The sequence below is a fragment of the Hylobates moloch genome, unplaced genomic scaffold (assembly GCF_009828535.3).
Source record: "Hylobates moloch isolate HMO894 unplaced genomic scaffold, HMol_V3 SCAFFOLD_3, whole genome shotgun sequence".
Classification (NCBI taxonomy): Eukaryota; Metazoa; Chordata; class Mammalia; order Primates; family Hylobatidae; genus Hylobates; species Hylobates moloch.
The window spans coordinates 82,894,094-82,920,448 of NW_026652278.1; the positions used below are offsets into that span (position 1 = coordinate 82,894,094).

The 26,355-nt window shown below is 47.3% G+C and overlaps 1 protein-coding gene across 6 annotated transcripts in view; it reads right to left on the minus strand.

The window, feature by feature from the left end:
* Positions 1 to 26,355, minus strand: part of LOC116480820 (V-set and transmembrane domain-containing protein 4) — a 116,324-nt gene that overhangs the window by 78,210 nt on the left and 11,759 nt on the right. For all 6 annotated transcript variants that reach the window (XR_009212847.1, XR_009212848.1, XM_058436482.1 and 3 more), the window contains one exon: positions 14,309 to 14,710. Coding sequence is in view for 4 of the 6 variants with exons in the window: in XM_058436482.1 (XP_058292465.1) it covers positions 14,309 to 14,710 (402 nt within the window). In the remaining 2 variants the exon portion in view is untranslated. The remainder of the gene's footprint in view (positions 1 to 14,308; positions 14,711 to 26,355) is intronic.

Genomic DNA, 26,355 nt, shown 5'->3' on the forward strand with positions numbered 1-26,355 from the left:
GGAGAGAGTAAGTACCACCCTGCTCCAGGTCCCTCAGGCAGCATCTTACACAGGTTAATAGGAAAGGAAAATGTAAAGAGGCTGGAAGAGGATGGTGATGTAAAGTATGCAGAAGAAAAGATCCTTAAGTAAAACAAAGACGAGCCAACACCTTTGTCCCAAATTCAAATTCAATGTATTCAGTTCACTCTCCCTTCTTATTCAACGATGGATGGGATGGTTCCCAAGGAAACAGCTCGTAAAATGTAGCTGTGTCCTTACTGTTTATAACTGGATCAACATTCTCAGGGGCAGGGGCTGGGGGGCGTGCAACTGCAGCCCCAGGGAGACACAGAGACCTTCTCTGTTCCTGCTCTCAGGCGCTGGCCTATTGCTTCCTTTCTCCCTTGCCTCTCCAAGACTTAGGTCAAAGGCAGTCTCCCCTGGGGCTCGAAAAAAGCCATATATGTCAGTAGGACCTCTGCGTGACCTGCAGGCAGCAGCCGATGAGAAACAATGAAACTCCAGCTTTGTCTAGTGTATGCCGCCCTTTCCTACCACATTCAGTCCAAGACAAATTCCAGCAAACCAAGCAAAAGGGCAAACAAAAAAAATGAAATAGACTTCCCATGGCAAGGCGGTCGGAAAAGAAGTCCACATTCTGAAAGTGAAGGAGCTACAGAGCACAAAGGCTATCTTTATGTCCTCAATGAGAAGCTAGGAAATACTGAAACCTAGGGCTTGGTTACTGGTCCTTTACACACACAAGTCCAGGATAGGGCTATATATCTACTTGCTACTACCTTCCACTCCTAGTTGCCATTTTCTTTGCCGTGTCTCCAGAGAAAAAGAGTTTGGATCACTCATTCACTCCTCCATCTAAAAAGTCATCATTGGGCCCTTCTGTGCACATGCACCACATAACATGTGAGGGTGTATTTCAGAAGGCCCTGGCAGGGTCCTTGGTACCAAGGTCCCTGGCCAGGTCCATCCTTCCAACCATCTCTCTTGTTGCTGCCCACCCCGTCCCCCACCAACTGCAAACATGCATCTAAGTCCATTGAGTTACTTTTGCATGCCTCTCTGCCCTCTTGCAACACTTTTGAGCAGGCTGTCGTCTCTACTGAAACAGCACAGCCCACGGCTGTCTGCTGAAGCTCTCCTGTGCCCCAAGCGAAGTCCCACATCCTTCATGTGACCTTCTCCCATGGTCCAGCAATGTGTCCTCATCTCCCTTACTCCCATGTCAGCCTCACCCCCTTGTCTGGCCCTTGCACACTCTTTCTGTTTGCTACCTCCATAATGTCTATTAAATCTATAACCATATCTACACCATGGCTTCTCCCCTACGTTATGAGGCTGGGGCCCCAGGAGGGCAGGCATCAAGCATCTCCATCTGTACCTCTCTTTGGGCAAGGCACAGTGATGACAGGCTCATAAACTGGGGCTTCATGCATGTTTGTGAGATTAAGTTTTTAATCTAAACTCTTCCAAGACCATGGCAGTTGGAATGAGGGTAGGTACAATGAAGAATTGTTTAAAGTGGTGTTTAAATTACACTCTGTTTGTCAATTTGATCCCTTTGAGTGTCTGGACCTGTTGACACTTTAAACACCATGATGTGTGTTTGCTTAATTAAGCAGAAGCCCTAAATGTTTAGTAAATCTCATTCCTAATTATCTGTTCCATGTCTCCCGAGAAAAAGGAATTATTTTGTTAATTTCTTCCACTAAAACTTGAAGTATCAGTTCCCCGTGCTAGTAACTTCAGATCTAATCATTAAATTTCCTCTCACATTTTGGGGTTAAACAGTCAGATGAGAAATCATATTATAATTTCATCTTTGCCCCCAAATGCTTTTAGGGTGACAAACAGTTTTTTCCATTTGCTTTGTCCATTCTCCACATTTAAGCCTTACTTACATCACGTTAAGTCAAATAACAATTTGGCTTGTTAAAATACACTATTTGGGTTTAGAGTGAATTACGATTAAACTGCAGGAGACATCCCTTGCAAATTGCTTCTATTATTAGCATTTTCACTGCCGATAAAGACCACTCCATCTAAAAGCAGGAAGATTTACTTTGGCTCAGAAGGTTAGACTGCTTCTAAATCTGTGGGTTGTAGGATTGGGTTGAAAAGCCATTGAAGACCGTGTGTGTGTGTGTGTGTGTGTGTGTGTGTGTGTTGAGACGGAGTTTTGCTCTTGTTGCCCAGGCTGGAGTGCAATGGCACGATCTCGGCTCACTGCAACTTCTGCCTCCCAGGTCCAAGTGATTCTCCCGCCTCAGCCTCCTGTGTAGCTGGGATTACAGTCGCCTGCCACCATGCCTGGCTAATTTTTATATTTTTAGTAGAGACGGGGTTTCACCATGTTAGCCAGGCTGGTCTTGAACTCCTGACCTCGTGATCCACCCACCTCAACCTCCCAAAGTTCTGGGATTACAGGCATGAGCCACCACACCCAGCTGAACATCATGTTTTTTGAGGTCTTGGGGATCAAAGCTGCGGCCTCCCTAAGAGCAGGAGCCTCTTAGGGAGGTTAATGACTACATCACTTCTGTGAACACCAGCAGCACACGCTCCCTGGGGTTAAGGCCCATTAAGTGCACTCAGGCTATGGCCCTGCAAATCTGTCTCAAGGCTTTCCACGGGAACCTTAGGACACGTGGCACTCAGGGCTACAGCTGGGGCCCATCTTTCACCAGGAGCCCCTTGGACACTTATGCTTCATCTTGGAATCTCTCCAGGCAGCACCTGAAGAAGCGAGCAAGCTTAAGGGTTCGCCTGGCCCCATGCCCACCGGGGGCCTCCTCCTGCTGAGCAAGTCTACAGAATCTGTGCTTCCGGAGGCACCAAGCCAGATCCGTCCCCTAGGGAGAAAAGCCTAAAGGTGATGGGATGTCAAGCACAATGGCGGAGGCACAAAGGTGGGGAGACTCCCAAAGCTTGGGGAGCAAAGGAAGGTAAAAAAAAAGGACAGAACACAAACCTCAATGTCTTAGACTTGGGGACAAAGGGTCAAGGGTACATAGAGGGACAATCAGGCCCTAGACATGCAAGAAACAGGAAGACAGCAGCTGAAGTTATCAAGGGCAGGTCTGAGGCTCAGCACGTGGCCCGGCAGCACTGAGCGTGCAGGACAGACATGGGCGGACACAGTCTGTGCAACACAGGGCAAAGCAAAGTGCTTTTCTCCAGGAAGTATCATTATTTGAAAAGATATTTACCATAACTAGCTATATATTATCTTTCACTTACATGAGACATTTTGGCCCCCTAAAATATGAAATTGTCATCTCATTTCAAAGGTAACCTTGGAGTTTACCCTGAAGAGGACAAGAACAAGTTGTCTGCATCTCAATACTTACGAAAAATTGTGACTCAACTACTTCAGCAAAACTATTAACTGGTCTTTGTTCGTTTGCGTGTGTTCTTGTTTTTGTTTTGTTCTCTGGCCTAAGGGCATCGAGAACCAAGAGCATTTAGGAATCGCAACACTAGGCTATGATGCCTACCAGGTATGAAACAAGTTCCAATTCCGTATGCCCTGGGCACTGTCAATGTCAATAAGCCACCCCTTGGAGAGAGGGAGACATGGCTGAGCAGTGCACCTCCCTGTTGAAATCATCCCAACCCCCCTGCTCGTGCTCCCTCAATTCTCATCCCATTTTCCTTGTGCCACCCCCTTCAGCCTTGCTATGCCCCCACAGTGCTGGGCACACAGCCCTCAGGCCTTGGCCTTCCTCACCAGCCTTGGGGCTGGGCAGGGCATTATTGTGCACTCCACTTCATCACGTCTCACCTGCAGTAAGGCTACACCTGCATCTGGCCTGCTCATGATGAATGAGTGAAAAGCTGCTACACATATTTACGGAGTTAGACCCCTGGGTGTCATCCCAAAGCTCTCTCCATCATTCCCATCCAGTCAATCAGTAAAGACTTCACATCTGACCTCTTAATGTTTCCCCATTCCTACTGCCAAAGTCAGTCCTCCATCATTTCAAGCTCGTGCAACTACAAAAGACCCCACTTCCTCCTCCTCCTCTGATCTGATTCCCCCCAGATCCATGCACCAGGGAGCCAACATTCAAGAGGCTTAGAATGCTTCATAAGCTTCCAGGCCTAATGCAGAGTCCCCAAAGCCCTGGCATGAGCCGCAGTGCCTGTCCCTCTGGACATCCATGCTGCCTCCACATAAACCACCAAGGTCATCTCCAACATTGCCCTCTCCCTCAGCTCTTAAGGGACCCTCCAGTGTGTTCCCACAGTGCCCTGTGTGCATCCTGTCCCCTTCACTCACACTGCAAAACCCCATGTGTTTCTGTGTCTGCCACCCCTATAGACAGATCCACCCATGTGTTTCTGGGTCTCCATTATTGCAACAGCCTGGCACGCAGTAGGTGTTTGATAACATGCACACTGAGTGAAGGGATAAATGAATCCACCTAGTGCTGCTGGACATCATCAATACTATTTTCTGGTGCTATTTCTTCACTGAGCCGAGCAAACCTTCCTCGACAGAATGGATCCTGTCTCTGAAGGCGGTTGCTCATTTCCTCATCACATTTGCCTCTCTTCTCTAGCTTAAATCTATCTGTCTGGAAATGAGGTTCCCAAAGCTGACCGTGTAGTCCCAGTTAGGGTCTCACCAGTGTAGTACCTACGACACAATCGCCTCCTTCTCAGGGGCTCCAGGTCGATTTGTATGTGGATAGAAACAACACCAGCTGTCGAGATGCAGTCTCACGTTGCAAATGCGCGGCTGATTCGCTGCTATTACCACTCTGAATCCTTTCGCAGAGAGAGCCTCCCGGCAGCATCCAGCAATGCTTGAGATTTGTTTTCCCCACATGTATTGCTGTGCCGTTTTTCAAATCGAATTTCATTTTGTTATTTCCTGCCCATATTTCTTACCGCTCTGGAATCATTTTTATTATATGTGATTTCTCGTTGACGTTAAGAACATTTCCCAATTTTGCATTTTCTAGAAAGTTCATTAGGGTGATGTGGGCTTCTTTTTCAATGCCATTGATAAAACAATCAAAGGAAATCAAACCTAACACTGACCCTCATGATTTCCACTAGAAACCTCTCCAGAGGTTTCCATTGCCATGTGTCACTTAGGACTTTCCAATCCATTTTCTCTCTAAGCAGGATTTCTCACCCAGTGAAATCGTCACATGGCACAGGCAATGGAGAAACTGTGTCTTTTTCTTTGCCATTCCTTTTACCATTGGGTAATAAAAACGACATCAACAAGTTCATCTGGCATGAGATTCTGTGAAAAAGCCAGGCATGGCTCCACTGTCCTCCAGAGATTCTGTCCCTTTCATTCTTCATTTCTGTTGTATCATTTTGTGCCCCATGACGACACCAACAACCCTTGGTGCATCCGGGAGCACCACCCTCAGATCTTCCACATACCTGGTTTGCAGATAAACCCCAATTTAATACTTCCCGACGCTTCAAAATCCCCAATTCTCTACCATATTTTAACAATTTGCACAACAAAACATAAAGGCAGCTTATGCCCTGCTCAAAATTAATACAGTGTGTACATCTTAGCCAAACACTTTCAGAAGTCCCTCCAGGAGTTCATTTATTCGTGTATATTTTTTCAAACAATTTGTACTTAATTTTTTTATCACCATACATGAATACTCAAGGACATACCCAGATTTTGGGTAAAATGAAAAATACATACAGCAAAGTAAAGCAGAGACCACTGCAAATATTAGGGTGGGCTGGTTATTTGGATTGGCCTTGGGATTTTTCCTTCTGATTTTTTATTTTGTATGACATTCATAAAGCATTTTGCAAGCACGCAACTCACGGGCTGGACTTCGTCAGGGGCAACCATCTTAGGGGTGCAGCGTGAATGCCACAGGCTGCAAGTTGTAGGCAATCCCCCAGCACCCCTGTGCCTCCACCCCTTTCTTTCCCACTCAGAGAAGTAAGTCAAAGTCTAAGTGATATGGACTGGTGTTGTGATCACAGACTTGACTCCACTGTAATATGGATAAACAATTTCAATCCCCAAGCTGAGAGATTTTAATCAGCATTCATGACAGTATGGCTGTAGCACCCCAGTAATATCCACAGGTTTACTCTATTCAATATCCTGACAGGTGAGTATTCCCAGTAATGACCTTCTGCAGTCAGTGGGCTCCCTCACCACATTCCCATCCCTTCCCTCCTCAGAGAAGAACCCCCTCACCTTTCTTAAGTGATGACCATTCACAGGTCAGAAAAAACTCCAGTTAAGGAAAAGCAAGAAAACCTGGAAAATAGAAAAGGAGTCACATGGCTAGAGGCATGCAAGTGTTTTGCTCAGAAAAAAAAAAAAAAGAGAGAGAGAGACAAATAAGTTATAAAACTGTAAGTTAGTGGACTTTTCATCTATCTCTGGCAGGTTTCTGGAATGGATTTTTAAATGAGGGCTTTAAGAAATTAAAAAAGAAGGCCAGGCACGGTGGCTCACGCCTGTAATCCCAACACTTTGGTAGGCCGAGGCAGGCGGACCATCTGAGGTCAGGAGTTCGAGACCAACCTGGCCAACATGGCAAAACCCCGTCTCTACTAAAAATACAAAAATTAGCTGAGTGGTGGCTGGTGCCTGTAATTGCAGCTACTTGAGAGGCTGAGGCAGGAGAATCGCTTGAACCCAGGAGGAGGCAATTGCAGTGAGCCAAGATCGTGCCACTGCACTCCAGTCTGGGAGACAGAGCCAGACTCCGTGAAAAAGAAAAAGAAAAAGAAACAGGAAGGAAACGAAAAAAGAAAGGGAAAGATGCCTAAGAGATATTATCAAGGCAATCCCAGTTGTTTTTGTGATAGGTTAACTAGTAAGGATCATGAAAAAGCCATGGTTGCCTCAAAGCTGGCTTTTAATAAGGCAACTGACAGTCTCTAAGAGTAGCTATATGAGCTACATGGATGATGTGGTCAAGATAAAAACCCAAATAGTACGTTAAAACTCACAGTAGTGTCATACAAAAAGGGTACAGGTAGTACTGGCCAATGCAATATGGTTAGAAAAATAATTAGATACTAATTCATATATACCATTGCAATGCAACTGAGAAACACCACATCTGAAATAATAAGTTAACTCATTATGTTGCCAAATATAACTCAACAAAAGTCAAACTTTCTATATACCAGCAATACCAGTTTAAAAGCTTCACATATATGTGTCCAAATAGCAGGAGATGGTATATCCTAATTACAATTATAAAATACCTAGAAGTAAATACAATAAAAATGTTCGAGAGTCGTGTGAAAAAAAAAAATGTACTGAAAGACATTAAAAAAAAAAAAACCCTGACTACATGAAGGAATACAATAAGTTCCTGGATAGGAACATTTAAAATCATAAAGATGTCTAAGATAAATATGCCCGTAACAAAGTAACCTAAGAAGCCAGTGAAATCCCAGTCAAACCCCAATGTAATTTTTACAAAACTGGGTAAGTTGATCCTCAAGATCATCTTAAAGAAAAACTAAATCTATAAGAATAGCTAGGACAATTTAAAAAAAATTGAGGATATTTGCCCTATTCTATAATAATTAGAATAGTGCTATATTGGTGAAGTGTACAAAGTTTTCATTTAAATATAGGGATTTAGCTTATGAAAAGTGTGACATTTCAAGCTAGAAAAATACCTCTTCAACAGACAGTGTAGGGATAATATTTTAGCCTTTTGTAAAGAAAAAATAAATTAGCTACTATATACCTTATATAAAAAAACAGATTCCAAAGAGATAAAGGAGTAAAGCTTTCTTTTAATCATCTAAAAATATTAAAGAAAAATATGGAAAACACTTTTATAAGCTTGGGGCCGGGAATCCTTTCCAAGATTCAATACAAAACCAAGGTACCATGTAGAATGTATTGAATGTAAATTACACTTCAATAAAAAATTCCACTAGAAAAGAATGCCACAAAGGAAAAAATATCAAATTTGACTACATAAATATCCAGAAATATGAAATATCTATACGGTAAAAGAAAATATAAACAAAGTGGAAAGAAAAGTAACAAACAGGAATAAAATTTTGCACCATATGTAACAGCTAAAAAATTAATGATCAGATCTACACACACACGTACATATATATAAAAAAGACAGCAACCCAATTATTAAGGTTATGACCAGGCAATTCACAAAATAAATAAATGAACCATGAATAACCACGTTCAACTTTGCTAATAATTGAATACAAATACAGAAATTAAATTGCACTGTATTGTATTGAATATAATAATCAAAATTAAAACAACAATATTTTTCCCATTATTGTGATAAATAATGGAAAAGATTAATAATATTGATTGTTAAAGAGGCTTCAGGGAAATATCATGCAATGATGGTCAGAGTATAAATTTGTAAAGTCTTTTCAGCAATAGCATTTTGGCATTGTCTACAAAAATTTTAAATATGCTTAGCCTTAGGCCCAGCAATTCCCTTTCCAGGAATCTAACTAACAGACATACTTGGAAATATGTACAAGGATTTCACTGAAGCACTGCTTATGTTGGTGAAACACTGGAAGATTCCTAAGTGTCTATCACTGCGGGAATGATTGGATACAGTTTGGTATTATCTCACTATATAATACCAGTTACAAAAGAATACATGTAATATCATCAACAACTTATAAAGCAATACATGCACTATTGTTAAAATACATGTGTGTCTGCATGTGTGTGTGTGTTTGTGTGTGTGTATGAATGTCAATAGGAAAGAGATTTGAAAGATCTAAACCAAATTATTGACAATGATTATCTCTAGGGATAGGAGTGGAACTGGGGATATTAGGTAGTGGGTAGGAGAAAGATATTTGCACATTTTAGTTTTTGCATTGTTTGATTTTTTTTTTTTTTTGAGATGGAGTCTCGTTCTGTCACCCAGGCTAGAGTGCAATGGCACGATCTCAGCTCACTGCAACCCCTGCCTCCTGGGTTTAAGCAATTCTTTTGTCTCAACCTCCCGAGTAGCTGGGATTACAGGTGCACGCCACCACACCTGGCTAATTTTTGTATTTTTGTAGAGATGGGGTTTCACCATGTTGGCCAGGCTGGTCTTGAACTCTTGACTTCGTGATCCACCCACCTCGGCCTCCCAAAGTGCTGGGATTACAGGCATGAGCCACCATGCCTGGCCAACTCTTTTATGCATAATATTTTTGACATCATCCCTGTGCCACAGCAGCTTGAAAAACAATGGCATGACCACATAATGTTGTGTCTACAGTGCTAAAAACAGAAACTACAAGATGTTGCCAGTGGGAGAGCACTCCATGGGCTGGCATGCCCAAAGAAGGCATTGACAGAAGACAAAAGATGGATGTGGGACCCCAAAAAATATGTATGATTGGGATAGGTCAAGGGAAAGAGAGGGTGACTACATCCACCAAGCCATGCCTACTTCAAAGTCATCCACAGCAACAGGTGCTAATGACACTTCACAAAGAACATTTTATTCATTCATCAAGTATCTATTGAGGATCAACTGTGTACCAGGCACTATTGCAGGCATTCATTGTTATCATCATCATCCTCAGAAAGTATATGATTGTATTAGTCTGGGATCCCAGAGAAATAGAATGAACACACCCAGAAATAATGTTTTACCTGCTATCTGGGCATCGTTTAGCCTAGACAAGTCAACACGTAAAATTAACCAACACTCTTATGTAGACCAATCCATGGGGAAAAGGCATTTTCAGTGCTGGTGGGAATATAAATTTGTAAACTATTTTAGAGGTCAATTCACTTCTTGAAATTGTGTCCATTTTTAAATTGGGTAGATCTCTGGACCCGGCAATCTTATTTCCAGGACTTTATGCTAAGGTCAGGGATATTCATGGAGATCTATTGACAAAGATTTACAGCAGCTTTAAATGTCCAGTAGCAATAAGTAGGAAGCTAAATTGAGGTCCATCTGCATGATGGAACATTATTCCATCATTAACATTATGTTTTGGAGGCAGATTTAACAAGGGAAAATGTGCACACTATTTAGTAATATCAGAAAAGTCAGTCACAGAACACTCTTTACAGTAAGATTGAAATTAGGTTTTAAATTTTAATTTGCATAAAACGACAGGAAGGATTTGCACTGAAATGTTAAGTTGAGTAGAGATATGGTAAGTCATTTTTATTTTCTTCTTTAAACCCTTCCAGTATTTTTCCATGTTTTCTATAATTGAACTATATTACACTATATTACTTTTGCAATAGAAAACAACCAACATATGGAAATCAGGACAGATAATAAGAGCCAACACTCCTATGGCTCTTCTCAGAACTGGGAGTTATTTTTTAAATATATCATCACGAGTCACCCTCCATGTGCTGGGCGAGGTGCTCATGAGAGGGAAATGAGGAGAGACCAGGCACCAGCCTTTCTTTCTGGGAGTTTCCAGTGAAAGACAAGCAATTTTATCTCACATCAAGAACTCTGCAGGAAGGAGGCCACAATTAAGTCTATGGTGAAGGGCAAAGAGTGGGGTAGTATTACAAGGGAAATCCCAAGAAAAGCTCCCCTCTCCACTGGATGGCTGGAGACTCCCATTGAAAGGAGGGAGGTGACGTGAGCAGATTAGACAAGAGAGACCACGGGCCTGGGGTGGGGGGCACTCAAACCCCCGAGAGCTCCTGTTTGATATTCTAAACCAAAGGTACAGACCACAGAACTTCTCATCCTTGTTGTTCTGTGTTTTTGTTTTCCATTTGAGGTGGCTCACACCTGTAATCTCAGCACTTTGGGAGGCCGAGGTGGGTGGATCACCTGAGGTCACAAGTTCAAGACCAGCCTGGCCAACATGGAGAAACGCCACCTCTACTAAAAATACAAAAATGAGCTGGGTGTGGTGGCACATGGCTGTAATCCCAGCTACTCAGGAGGCTGCGACAGGAGAATTGCTTGAACCCAGGAGGCAAAGGTTGCAGTGAGCCAAGATCACACCACTGCACTCCAGCCCGGGTGACAGAGCGAGGAGACTCTGTCTCAAAAACAACAACAACAACTATGAACATGTGGTGGAGATTTAGGAAAATAAGGCCGTTGGAGAGGAGCAAGGCCCAGGACACCGGGAAAGGTGCTCTGGGAGGCTGGAGCCATGGGCCTCTCCTGGCCCTGCCCAGGAAGAACAGGCAGCCAAGGCTCTGCACAGCCCCGGCCTGGGGCAGACATGCTCCAACCCAAACAGCCTGCCTGGTTTCCGGCCATTTGCTTGGGGTTGCTTTTCCTTAACTGCCTTGGAACAGTCCCCTGGAAGCCTAAATAGAATGTTCTAGAAGATATGGTCATTGCTTCCAAAGGTTTTGAATCTTTCCATCAGCAAATCATGGCCCTGCCCAGGGACTGAGACAGAGCAGACATGGCAAGGGAGGCTGAGCTCTGCTGAGAGGGTAGAACCACTTCCAGGTGAGAGGTCACAGGGGAGTGGGCAAGAGAAGTGGAGAGACACAGAGAGATAGAGAGATACAGAGAGAGAGACACAGAGAGATAGAGAGATACAGAGAGAGAGAGACACACAGAGAGATAGAGAGATACAGAGAGAGAGAGACACACAGAGAGAGAGGGACAGAGACACACACAGAGAAAGAGAGAGATACAAAGAGAGAGAGACACACACAGAGAGAGAAGGAAAGACAGAGAAACAGTGACAGAAAGACACAGATGGAGAGAGACAGAGAGACACAGAGGGAGACAGAGACACAGAGAGACAGAGAGAGAGACAGAGAGATACAGAGGGAGAGAGACAGACAGAGAGACAGAGGGAGACAGAGGCAGAGACAGAGACACAGAGAGAGAGACAGAGAGACACAGAGGGAGAGAGAGACAGAGAGAGATGGAAAGACAGAGAAAGATAGAGAGAGACCAAAAGACAAAGAGAGAGACAGACGGAGAAAGAGAGAGACAGAGAGAGAGAGGGAGAGACAGACAAAGAGAGAGAGAGACAGAGAGGGAGAGAGATAGAAAGACAGACAGAAACAGAGAGACAGAGAGAGACAAAGAGACACAGAGGGAGGAAGAGACAGAGAGAGAAAGAGAGAGAGACAGAGAGAGAGGGGGAGAGACAGAGAGAGATATACTGAGAGACAGAGAGAAAGAGAGAAAGACAGAGAGAGAAAGAGGGAGACACAAAGAGGGAGAGATAGAGAGGGAGAGACAGAGAGAGAAAGTGACAGACAGAGAGGAAAGAGGAAGAAGAAAAGAGGCAGGGAGTGAAGGGAAGGGGAGCTGAGGAGGGGAAGAAAGAGAAACCGGAGGACCAGGGCAGGAAAGTGGGGGAGCGAGAGAAGAAGGGGAAAAAGAGATTCTTATTTCCAGTGAAGTGTTAAAAACTACCTCATGTTTTTGGAGCAAGTTCCCAAACAAATGTTCTAGACTGAACTCAGCTTCACTCACTGAAATGAGATTCACATTAACCAACAAGTGAGATGACTCTGCTTCTTGAAGGTAGCAAAGTTTTTATATGTTTTATTTGGCAGAATGTCATCACTGCCAAGAGATTTCATCTGTGATTCCAGAATACACTGTGACACAAAGACCAAAAACAACAAAATTCACACACACACACACACACCATATATGTATCGTGTGTGTGTGTGTATATATATATATATCGTGTGTGTGTGTGTGTATATATATATATATATAAAAGATCTTGTGTTTCACAGCCTAGTGGTATTTGCAGTGGGTTCTTGGCCCAGCCCTTCATGATCTGATGTCTTGTTTTCTATGTGAAAATAATAAGCCAATAGTCATTGGTTTTCTTGAATTAATTTGCTTAAGGAGAAAAATCGCACATTCTATTTAATATATCATTCTGTACTTATAAACATTACAACAAGTAAACTCCAAAGACAAGTAAAATAGAACTACTGTAAAGACTGTATATAAATTATTTCACTCTGTCCCTTATTCATATAGGACATTAAAAATACTTTTCACAACTAAGTTTTGTCCTTTAAAAAGGCTTATCAAAACAACACAACTAAGGACTTGAGTATTTTGTTATATGTGTACAATAAAATTAGACCCTTTTTCATATTTGAGACTATCAGCTGTACTTTGTGATCCCCTTGATCTTGTGCCAAACTGAATTCAATTTCAAAGCAATCAAAGGCATAATTTAGTGCACAATAGAAAGTCTTACTAAAATTGTGAGAGGTGTCTTCCTGAATAGAAACATTGGTGATAAAAAAATGACAACCCCAAAATATGGCACTTGGTAGCTGAGATGTTGCGGAAAGCCCAGAGGGCTACCCCGGTCCTCTGCCCACTTCCTCATGAATTTCTTGGCGAGCTGTTGCCTAAGCTTGGATCAGTTCCACTGGGCAACCAGCCTGCTCTGCTCCCAGGCCTGACAACTCACAGCAAGACCTCCCAATGTGTGCCTCCTCCATGGGTGCCTGGCACCCCCAAGCCAAAGCCATCAAGCCTGCACAGACCTGGGTGGGAGGCTGAGCACTGACAAACATGCTCTCCTTAGCCAAACTCCAGCCAGGCTCCTCAGAGCCCCTTCTCGACTAAGCCTCAATCTTGGCCTAAAGACTCCAACAAACACTAACATAGTTTCTAATGGCTCAAGGCCACATGCCTATGCCTATGATGACCTCCTGAAAGTGCCTGCCTGAGAAAACTCAAGGCTGCCGAAAGCATTTACTGTTTGTTCCAGCCAACACCTGAAGACAAAACCCCCATCTCCCTATCTCTGTGGGAAGGTAGAAACCAAACTTCGATAAGCATGTTAGCAAACCCAGATGGCTCCACATGAGCCAAAACTCTCCCTACTGCTTTTTGCAGTTTTCACACTTCTTTGACTCTACTGAGTCCCCACTCACCCCCCACTCACTCATTCTCCTTTTAAAACAAGCAGTCACGTCTGCACAAATCAGAGTTGAGTCCAGTTCATGCCAGGCTCTCTTCTCTACTGCAATAGCTACTGCTGAATAAAATCTGCCCTGACCCCTTTGACCAGGGTCCAGGTTTGTTTACCTTTGACAGCACACAGCAGTCCAACTTCAGACACGTAAGAGGCTTTGCCCAGAGGTTGGGCTGGGCCACGTTGGGGCGGGCACTTGATCCTTTCTGTTCTCACTTCTGTGTCTACACAGCACGTTAGCCAGTGTCCAGGTAAAGATCTACCCTCACCCCATGGCATGACTCATGTCTGTGACCAACAGAGGCCCACAACATATGTTCTAGTGCAACACAGCCAACCTGGGAGCCCCTGGGTGGTGGCTGCAAAGGGGGGCCCACTGGCCTGCCCCACCACCGCCTCTACCCAGGGAGACCAAGACCCTCACCTCTCATTTCCGTGGCTGAGGAGCCGTTGGACCAGGCCGTCCACTTGTTCCTGTGCCTGCTGATTTCCTGTACTCTGCAGACGTAATGCCCTTGATCGGAGGGCTGCAGTGTCAAGACGGAGAGCCTGTAGAGCGCCCCCCGCTGCTCCTCCAGCAGGCGCAGCCTCCGCCGTTTGGCGCTGCGGCTGAAATTCCCATAGTACTGCACCACCCGGAGCTTGGTCATTTTCACCATCAAGGCCTCCTGGGAGTCGGAGGAGTGTGCAAAGAACCAGCGCACGGCCAGCAAGCTGTCCTTCCGCCTTTTCTGGGAGACGTGGCAGAGGAGAGTGGCATTCTCCCCCTCCAGGTAGTCAACCACGGGCCCCGGGGACACAGTGACATTGAGGGCCGCACAGACCTCTGCAGAGAAAAAGGGGAGAAGAGAGGATGAAGAGGGCCCCAAGTCCCCCTGTGGGCAGTCCACAGTCGAGGAGCCAGGAAATGCCTCCACGCACTGGGTATCCTGGTACTCTGGCTGGCCAGAGAAGCAGGCGGCCCCTCACTTCTCCAGAGGAGGGGCTCTTCTGGGGGTGAGCCTCTGTGGGCCCCCACTGTCTCATCTACGGGACCACCCTGTCCATGTGGGATGCTAAACAACGACCTCCTGACCCAGAAGTATTTTTCAAAATTTTGTAATTAGTTGCTGAGGTTTCAAATTCAAATTTCACGTAAAAGATTTAGATTTTTGGAATTTTTAAAAAATGTCTAGCCCACGGGCCGGACGCGATGGCTCACGCTTGTAATCCCAGCACTTTGGGAGGCCGAGGAGGGTGGATCACGAGGTCAGGAGATCGAGACCACGGTGAAACCCCATCTCTACTAAAAATACAAAAAAATTAGCCGGGCATGGTGGTGGGCGCCTGTAGTCCCAGCTACTCGGAGAGGCTGAGGCAGGAGAATGGCATGAACCCAGGAGGCGGAGCTTGCAGTGAGCCGAGATCACGCCACTGCACTCCAGCCTGGGCGACAGGGCAAGACTCCGTCTCAAAAAAAAAAAAAAAAAAAATGTCTAGCCCACATCCAACCCCCCACCACTCCCCATACCTCACCACCCGGCCCCTGCCCCTCCCCAAGGCCTACTTTTATCAGTTTTGTCCCTGGCCTGATGTCAGCCGTGCTGTGGGTGGGGAGCTGCCCTGGAGCAGGGCAGGGTAGGGCCCCCTCTCTGGTGGCCTGTCCACCAGGAAGCTGGGCCCCTTTCCCTGCCTCCGCTATTTCAACTGTACCCAGGGCAGATGAGTAGTAAGGTTGGATGTGAGCTGGGACAACAGGGGTTGCTCGGTTTCCTATTTGTAGGATCCATCGTCTCAGAGTTGAAGAGCAAGAATAAAGAATGATTGAACCCCAGGAAGAGGAGGGATGAGAGACTCTCCCAATACCCCAAAAGACACTTTGGAATTCCACGCCCCATCCACAACTTCCTGTCCTTTGGTTCCTTAGTTAAAACCAGCCCGAGGGCTGCCCACTCCCAGCCGCTGTTCTGCCCCTGAGCTGACCTGTGATGGAGCCACCCCAGTGCCTACTCCACCACCCAGACCAGCAGACCTCAGAGAGGCCAACTGCTGAAGTCTTCTCCCAGGAGCCACAATTCATGGTGCACCATGGACTGCCCAGTGTGACCAGGCTGCCCGGTGCTCACAGCACAGCCCTCTGGCAGGCAGGGCCCGAGAAAAGATGCTTTGCACAGGATGCCTGGAACCTCTTTCTGCCCAGTCAGGGCTGTCTTCTCACCAGGCTCCATGTCCGCACCCCTGTACTGCCCCATGTATCACTCCAGGAAGCCATTCGCCTCCACCCCACCACACAAGCAGGTATCCCCATGGTCATCCCAAAGCACAGCTTTCAGTCCCCGAATGCCACCATCTAGAAACAGAAGAGGGCTTGGGCCCCAGATGTCACAGTCACCAAAAGCTTTGACCCCTGGGCAGTGCTGCAGGGAAGCAAGGAGGAAAGTGGAAAAACAGATCAAGCAAGATCTGAACATTTGACAAAGAGGCTGTGGGGCAGCAAGCAGGCGGCCCTGCGGTGGGCTGGGGGAGGGATGGTAGATACAAACTATTTTTCATTGTAAAAATCCAGGCAACAGGTCTTCGTCCTATACAATTTCCACTATTGATTTAATAACCGAACACCTCAAGACAGATGTTTTGAGGGTCATTTTTCCTTAATTTTCTTTCTCATCTCTCAGAAGACAAGCACTAGCCCACAGGATATTCAAGGGTAATTCCATGAGCCTTGACTTCATCACACCCATAAAGTCCCGTTTGTCATACAATGTTCCATTCACAGGCCCCCAGGGATTAAAACACCAAAGTCTTTGATATATATGGAAGTGAGCTCAGAAGAAAAAGGGTTAAGGATCAGCTGGACTCTGCTGGATGGGTATGAGGTCTTCTATGTCTACAGTGATGCGGGACAAAGCCGGCTTGGGAGATACTTAGGGCTGCAGACTAATGTGTAGCCAAAGGAGGGACCCACTCTGGTAGCAATCCCGCTGTCATCAGAAGCCCCTCCTGCAAGGCAAATGAAGAGGAATTGGCCCCACCATTCCCCCTGCATCTTACCCACCTGGCAGGCACCTGGCCCATGGGCCATGTTAAATTAATCAGAAGACATTTCTTCCTCACTGCTGAAGCCCTGTGTGAAGTCCACACAGCTCCCACGGCAGGAGCTCCCTGGTGAGGAATGCAGCAGCTGGGGGACACTGGCTGACCCAGCTCCAACAGCTGCCGGGGTTGGGCAGGCAGAGAGAGCAGCAACGATGCAGCAGCTGGCTTCCAGAACTGAAGTCCAGCCCCACCCCGCTCTCAAGAGCTTCCCAGTGGAGGCCAGAAGAGCTGAGGAAGGCAGGAAATTGAAACAAGATGGGTGGGATGAGAGTGCAGCCGGGACCCCACGCCCTAGGCTCCTCCTATTAATGCTACATGGAAGAGGGATTATTTATAGTGACTGAAACCAGAAGGATGTGCCAAGTGCTCCAGTCCCCATGGGAGGCCAGATTTCATCCTGGAGGCAAGCTAGTAACCCTTCCACTTCTGCGGCTCAGGACAGGGTCGGGGGCTCCCAGGAAAGGGAAAGGACTATGCTCTAGCCTCCCAGGATGAACCCTCTTTTTCTATCGGTGCACGTCGCTGCCTTCATTTTGCCCCATATTCTCTTACAAATGGCACAAACATCTGTTTCTTCCACCAAAGTGCAAAGACCTTTGTTATGGGTTGAATTGTGTCCTCCCAAAATTCATATGTTGAAGCCTTAGCCCCAGGACCTAAGAATGGGACTGTATTTGCAGATATGGTCTTTAAAGGAGTAATTAAATCAAAATAAAGTCATTAAGCTGGGCCCTAATCTAGTATCAATGGTCTTTATAAGAAGAGGAAATGAGAACACAGACACACAGAGGGAAGACCATGTGAAGAAGACACAGAGAGAAGGCGGCATCTCCAAGCCAAGGAGAGAGGCCTCAGGAGAAACCAACCCTGCTAGCACCTTGATCGGATTTCCACACTCCAAAATGTGACGTTTCTGTTGCGTAAGTACCCCAGCCTATGGTACTCTGTTATGACAGTGTAAGCACACTAATCCAGCCCTGTTCACAGCAAACTTCATTCCAGCCCTCTACCTGCACCTTCAGCACCAGGAGGTGGGTAGTATGATTAGAACTCTGATGGCCACAGGCCCCCGCCAAGTCTGAAAGCTTTGCTGGAGGACACAAGCTATTCAGGTTGTGGGGTCCCTGTGCCTGTGACAAGCCTTCTCAGCAAAGCTGGGTGCCTTGAGTAACATTCTTCTCCTCCCTAGCCCTGGAGAGGGCTGTCTTAAACCCAGGAAAGGTGGCACATGTATCCAGGCAATTGTAAGATGGGGCAAGGCAGGAGGGAGGAGAGGGAATGCAGTTAGGGCACCCAGGGGCTGGCAAATGTGAGCCAGTTGGGTGTTTATTTCAATACTAAGAGAGAGGTAGTCCGTTATCTTCCCCCGCAGTCATCAGGACCATAGGGCTCAGCAGAGGGAACACCAATGGCAATCAGAGGACAGGACAAGGGGAAGCAGGTGCAGCAGTGTCCAGAGGTAGGAGACAGGGTACGGGCCCCCGGGAGCCCAGACTCTTCCCTCTGGAACTCAGTCTGAATGACAGTCCATGCATGCCCAGCATGTCAGAGGGGCAGGACCCGATGGTGTCACTCGCCCCCTCCTCCACCAGGTAGATGATGGAGCAGCCAGGCAGGGCAGATCCTCCCTCTCCTGGCCTAGGAAGGATTGCCAAAGTCACTCAGGCCCAAAGAAGAAATTAACTTCTTGTTTTGTGACCATGTGTTGCGGAGAATTGAGGTGGGAGGGAGACCCATAGTCCCCCTCCCCATTGTACCTCTGCACTCACAGTTCCTGCTTCCTCCAGCTTAAGCCTCATGCAGCAGGCATGTTGTGAAGAAGAAGACAACATTCCTGACCTTGTGCAGTGGACAGTCCAGTGGGTAAAGCAGCCACTCATTGGGGAAAAGACATGGGAGAATATAACTACAGTGTCACATGCCACAGAGAAAAGTGCAGGGTTTAAGAAAATCATGGCAAGATCCTGATCTAGACTTCGGGGTCAGGGGAAGGGACTCTGGGGATGTGAGCTTGAGCTGAAGACACACTTGGCGCTAATGAAATAAAGTTCAAGGCAGCAACGAGGAGTGATCTTCCAAGGAGGAAGCCCCACCTCTGCAAAGGTTGTGAGGCAAGAGGGACCCCGTACAGGCTGGAAATGGAAAAGTCAGTTCATCCTGGTGAGCTGTCCCCCACTGTGGCCCAACAGCCACCCTTGCCAACACATGATCCTCAGAAGGCATTCCCTACCCCAATCAGGTTCCCCAAGGCCACTTTTTGAAGGAGGAATATAACAAAACTGATAGGGAAGAGACCGATACAGAGGGACAGGATTCCTGCTGCAGCAAATCCCATGTCTCCAACAAGCACGTGCTCTGGGACTCGGTAGTCCTGGGCACCACATGGGCTGAGCACTGGGATGTTCATGGTCCCAGGCCTTCTCTGGTAGTTGCAGAGAAATGATGAGACACAGAAGCAGTGGCTTGGTGGGGCTAGGTAGAGAGCCAGGGCTGGCATCTGACAGAACCAGGCTGGAAACCTGATTCTGTTAGGTGTGAGCCTCCTGGAGTTTCAGTTTCCTCATCCGAAAAATGGGAAAAGGATGCCTTTCACAGTAAGCATAGACTCCGATGCAAAAGCATCTTTAAAATACAGGTAGAGTTTGCATGCCCTGAGACTGGGGAGGTGGGAGCAATAGAAAGTGACATGCACACTGTCCTGTGAGTACAGTGGGCTTTGTGGGCCCACGACCTGCAGGCACACAGGACCCCATGCTTGGAAAGCCTTACACCCCCAGCATAGTTTAACCTCTGCTGTTGCTATCTTGAAATTTTAATACATTTTAACAAGGAGTCCCACATTTTCATTTGACACTGGATCCCACAAGCGATGTAGCTGGTTATGTTTGTAGATGAATCTCAAATTCCTGTGGATAAAAGTTAAGGTGTCTAACCCCCTTGTTTATATCTGAATAATGTCATGAAAAGGACTAACACCACTCTGAAAACAGCCTAGGACTCCCTTGTAGCTGAATAGGACAACCTACTCATTGTGAAGTGGGAGATGGCCACTTCCAGGTGCAGGGGAGCAAGGACAGCTACCAGGACAAGGCAGCAGCCTCATCTGGGATGCAGAGGTGGCCACAGTCCCTCGGTTCTGAGCAGGCCAGGGATGTGCTGGTGGCTCTGTGCCTCCCACTTCCTCTCTGCCTGAAGAAACTGTACCCACTCACTTCAGGGAGACCAGAGCCTCTAAGTTTATAAGGAATGCAAACTGTCAGTACTGATCAGCAGCAGTGAGCTTTCTTACTGAAAGGATAGTCTGAATTCATACAGCTAAATCTCTGAAAGAAATACAGTTATATTATTTAACAGTCTTTGCACCAGGAGCCAGTATTTACTGAGCACTAAGCAGAGGTGATGCCAGACCTAGCCCATGGACTGATTCACTCACATTAGCCTATCACCTGAAAATAGCTCCATCCAGGATAAAAATATCACCTTGCCTAATCATAGAGGCTAATACCTGCCGGGTACAAACTCTATGTCCTTTACATGTATTTTCTCAATTTATCCTGATACTCTGTTTATTCCCATTTTATAGACAAGAGGACTGAGGTACAGAGAGGCTAAGCCCTTGTTCAAGCTCACATAGTAAGTGGCAGAGCTAGAATTCAAACCTAGGCCATCTTGCTTCAAAGACAGCTCAGCCACCACTCAAGCCTACAGATTTGCTATCATAAATATATTGTCTGTCAGTTTTCTTTCCTGTAAAATGAGACATGGGACCAGGTGACCACTAGGGTCCTGCTCAGTCCCAAAATGGAGAAGTAGAAAAGTACAGCAGTTAAGAAGCTATACTTATGTATAAAATGGGTCTCCCAGCCCCTCCCAGCAGGATCGTGGTGAGGAGTCATGAATGAAGCACTTAGAAAAGTGGGTGGCACACAGTGAGTGTCCTACAAGCAGGAGCTCTTATCATTCTCCAGGGCTGACCCTGGGCACAGCCAGGGCAGACTCTAAAGCCTCCTGAATTCCAGCTCTCAAGGCTCCCGAGGGCTCTGGAAACGTGAGAATGCCCTTGATCCCCAGCAAAAGACAATCTCTGGGACACCCACTCTGACAGCTCCTGCAATTAGGAAGGTGGTCATGGAGCCTGGGAGAGGAAGGACCACTGGCTGCTGGCTACTCCACAGAGACCACGAGAACTGGCCCTGCCCACCAGTCCAAGGCAGACTTCTCATCATTTTTCCAGCCAAGACAGTGACAACCGGGAAAAGGTACATTTCCCGCAGCAAGGACTTCAGGTTCACTGGGAGCCTGGCTGCACTCATAGCTGGGGGACAGTGAGTGGATTTCTTCCCACTGTTATCCAAGTGCCTCCTCCTCAGACTGGGATCTATGGATTAATGCTGGCTCAAATGCCAGCTCTACCACTTGGTAGCCAGATAACTCTTGGAAAATTACTTCTGAGCATCAGTTTCCTAATTTTCAAAACAATGGCAACACAGTTTAGTGGTTATCGACAGAGCCCAGAGCCAGGCTTCCTGGGTTCAAATCCCAGCTCCACCACTTACAAGCCTACTGACTTAAGGCAAGTCCGTTCATGGAGCTGAGCCTCAGTTTCCTCATCTATAAAATAGGGATGATAATAGCACCTCCTTCAGAGGTTACCGGTGAGATTAACCAAGTTCATGTTTTTTTTTTAAATACTTGGATATATAAACGTGTTGTAGTCATTATTACTTGGAAGTGTTGTTGTAATTAAATGAGATAGGCCCAGATAGGCACCCAGGGAAAGTGACCATTGATACCTGTATTATTACTATTATTCCAGCCAGTACGGCCCCTGCTGCCCTGAGGCAGCCAGACAGGGCTCTGGGGAATAAAGAGGAAAAATTCTTAAGACACTTAAAGTGGGAGCAGTAAAACCCGAATGAAAGCCACTAGTGTGGACCAAGAAGTTGTCCTCAAAGCAGGGTGCTGGTGGAGAGGCGTCGCTGCATCCAGCCGTGGATGCCCCTCTCACCAGGCCTGGTCACCTCAAAAGGCCCACGAGCAAGTCCCCGTTCCCCACCTCCTGGCCAAGGCAGATCCAGCCGCTCCTGACTTGTCTTCGGAGTAATTCTCCAAAGAGAGTGAAAAGGAAGTTGCTGCTCCGAGGAACCTGCCAAGAGTTGTGTGTCCTGACTGCCGTGGAAAAAAGGAAAGCGAACCACCAACTTGGGCTGCGCTCCTGCTGCATCTCCCCTCGGGGCCTGCCGCTGGGAAGATCGCGGCTGCTGCGAGAGTGCCCAGCCCCAGGCGAGGTCGGGACGGGGACCGCGTTCCTAGGAGGCGTCCTCTGAACCTTGGAGAGGCGCCGCCGCGCCCGCCAGACCCTCCGCGAGCCCACCGGAACGCGCTGGCGACAGTGACAGCGCCGCCCCCCGCCCGCGCCCGGAGGTGGCGGGGCCTCCCCACCAGGCCTGGAGCCCCGGCCTCCCCGGCGCGGCCGCCCGGCTCCCACCCTTCCCGCGCCCGCCTGGCCCCGCCGCGCTTACCCGGGGCCGGAGCCCGCCATCCACACCCACTCCCTTGCCGTGAGCGAGGACGCGGCCGGGCCGCCGCCACCCCGCCCCCGCCGGCCCGCCCCAGCCCGCCCTGCCGGGGCTGCTGGGTCCCGAGGCCCGCACCGGGCGCGGGAGCCGCCGCGCGATCGGTTCGCTCCAGGATCTGTGGCGTCTCCTTTCACCAGCCCCATATTCCAGATGAGAAAACTGAGGTTCTGCAAGGTGATCGCTGGTGACTCAGAGAACACACAGCGGTAGTGCGACCGGCGGTCCTCTGCCCACAGATGCACTTATTCCTAAGGGAAGGCGGGATCTGGGAGCCAGGGGGTGGGGCTGCGTCTAGGGAACCTCTGGCCTGAGACTCACCTGCTGGTCGTGGGACTCCTGCGCTCACTCCACAGGACCCTCGGGAGCCAAGGAGCAGCTGAGGGAGGAGAAGCCCCTTCTGCTGCCCTGAAATGGAGGATGGGGTCCGAGGTGCTGACCCTTGGCAAACTGAGAGGGTCCACACAGACCAGCCCAGAATACGTGGAAACTATTAACAAAAGTGCCCATTTACGGTGCCTCAGCCAGGCGTGGGCTAAAGCGATTTTCCAGATTCTACTGAACTCCACCACGGTCAGGCCTTGGGACAGTTCTGTAATCTCCATGTGCCTCAGTTTCCTGCACCTGTACAATGGGGAAATGGGCCCATCCCTCCTGGGGTGTTTAGGAAAACCAAGTGACACCATTCCCATTAAGGCATTGCCCCAGCACCCGATTCACGGGTGTCAGTGAACACTACTATTATTACTATACATAAGGAAGCAGAAGCAGCTACATGAAGGAGACCCAGGTCACATAACCACGGAGCCCTTTCACTCTGAGCCAATGCCTGGTCTCTTTGCCACTGTTCTAAACTTAGGGTCTGAACCTAACCCATCTCCAAGCAAGAAAAGCGCATGTTAGGTCTATTCTGTGTGTGTCTATCAGGAGAGGTCTTTGTGCAGTTCCAGTGAGGGATAGCAGCAGCTAGCAGGTGGGCCCTGGTTGGGAGTGGGTCCCTGGAGGAGGAGGAGGAGACAGGGCCCTCATCTCCTTCCCTCTAAGGGAATGAGAAGGTGTGGATGGCATGGAAAGAGTGTGCAGCCCACTAGTGTGAGCCCCAGGGCATTCCCCAGAGGGACCATCGCCTTCAGGCACCCCAGGCCAGTGGGTGCAAAGGCTCTGTGACATCTCTGAACCCCAGGCACTTCCAGAGGTCTCTGGACCCTATGGGATCCTCCAGCTAGGAGACTCATCTGTGGACCAGGGCCCTGCAGGGACTGGACTGACCATCAAGGCAGCCAGGCTGGAGAAAGCAGCCCCATCTATCATTTGGGTTGGTGGAAGGGCCTAAGGACCTGACAGTGAGTTGGCAACAAAGGTCCTTGGCTGTGATGCCAAGGACAAGAAATGAGGACTAGAACTCGGGTCAGACGGACTCCTACAGCCCAGGAATGCAAACTGGAAGCAAATGAGGCTTCCAGACCAGAGTTTGGAAACCAATTTGCATACATGAGCAAACGAGCCTCACGTCCCATCCACATAATGTCCTAGGCCTCATTTTACAAATTAGTAAATTCAGGCTCAAAGAAGACCAGGGACCCGTACAAGGTTCTGTGGGGCACCAAATGTCTGAACTGGGAACTTGGACTCTGGCTGCAGACTGTTGACTCAGCCCTGGAGCCTGGGGCAGTGTTTGGCAGACTGAGGGAGGGTGTCTGAAGAAGAGCACTGGTTCTGAAAGTGGATCTGTGGCCCACTCTGGCTGGGCAACAGCCTTGGGTCCTGGAGCAGCATAACCTCTCTGAATTCCATTTGTCAAGTGAAGGTGACACATGTAAAATGGCATCTTGACGTGGCTGTACTAAGAGCAGCTAGAGATGTGGCAGGGCTATTTGGTATCCTTGGTAACCTCCCACCTCAACCTGCTGGTCTCAATTTAATCTCCCAGTTGGTGAAAAGCAGAAGGGACTCCTTTGATGTGTTGGCCACCGTTGGAGGAGGCAACTCCTGCTTTGGTCATTGTATATTGCTAAATATCCAAATCTCATTGCAAAACAGAGCAGAAATTCAACCTGCCACCCTTGACTTGCTTCGTCTTTACCAAACTGGGGTTGTGCCAAAGATTTGAGGCTAGAAAGTGCTTTTCTTGCACTTCTGCTACAGGTAACATTGTGCTGATTTTACAGCTGTGTGCGCTGCTGGTACTTTTCAGCTTCCCATATAATCTAACTGATCATCCTGGTAAAACCTTTGCTGCATGAACACAGGAACAAGGGAATATACTCAGCCCTCATGGGAGACAGAGCCAGTGACCCCGATAAGACTTGGCCTTTCAGCTCTTCTGGACTACATTGGCAAAGGCCTTCCAAATGGTTTTCTTAGCTCTGCTGCCTGCTCACTCATTCACAAGCTTAGGATCATTTGAAAATCCTCCACAGACTTCTTTGTCCATACCTTGGCTCTATCAGGTCTCACTTGTACTGAATTGGAAGAATAATATAATCAAATTATATTTTTTATTTACCTCATAAAAAGATGGGCGTTCAAACCATTCTAAAGTTGATCCGGATTCCTGTGGACACTAAGCTATACGGAGAGCCTACTCAACTAATCCTGGATTCTACCAGTTGCCACTGAAAGAATCTTAGAAATCCAGATTTCTCAAACAAGTGCATCCCGCTATCACCTGGCAGGCCGGGGCTTTTCCTCTTTCATTATCCAATTGTTTGTTAGAACCTGGGTCAGAGATGGAAGAGTACAGCACGGTTTTGTAATGGACCTAGCATACAGCAAATATATCCCTAAACTAAGACCATCAAGCAAAAGGAAACACCCCTCTTCTAAGGTGTTTAGCAGATTTCCATGTGTTACTTTTTCAGTCTAGGTTTCTGAAAGTAATTTTGAATATTTGCTCCTCCCTGTTGTTCACAGGCATTTTACAGCTAAAAGCAGTCAGCTACATGCTTGAATTGCCACTAAAAGAGAGTTCACTCTAGAGAAAAGCAGTTTTCAGCTGTGACTGAGAGAGCAGGGAAAGGATAAGAAAGAGGAGAGATTGTGGTTACAGACAATGCAGCCATCCAATCAGAAAGATATGCCTAAATCCCCTGGGGCAGAATTTACATGAAATCTGCAGCACTGTCTTCTCCCTGCACAACTGGGGAAGGAGTACGGAGTGCACTGTTTTTCCCAAAATGTACAGAAATGTGAGGCTATAGGCCTGACAGGATGTCTAGATAGAAATAGCTTCTAACTAACCTCATTGGTGACCCCAGTAGAGGGGCGTGATTGTGAGCTGATGCCAAGGGGTCTGCAGGCCAGCTGGATGCAGCCACCTGGACCAGCTCCCAGGAAACGGAAAGACATGGCCCCAGATTCCTAGAAGGCTCCAGATGGAGGTGATTGGAATGAGGGAAGGACTAGGAACCAAACAGATGTCTATAAAACTGACCACAAAGAAAACATCTTAGAACTGATCACTGATGTATAAGACTAAAAATCTCAGTCCATGCCTTCTACTTTCATTGAACATTCAATGAGCGAAAGACAGACTGAAGAACTGTTCAGAGTAAAAGAGGTTAAAAAGACTTATCAACTAAATGAAATGTATGATCCTAGATCCTTGATGTGGTATCAGGAAAAAAATGCTAAAAAGGACATTATTGGTATGACTGGCAAATGGACTATATTGTACACTACATACAATACATTTCCTGAGCATGATTATGAAAGAGAATGCCTTTACACTTGTTCTTAGGTGATCCATGCTGAAGTATCTGGTGTTAATAGAATGACTGTAAATTACCCTTAAATGGCTCAGCAAAAATAACAAGTTTAT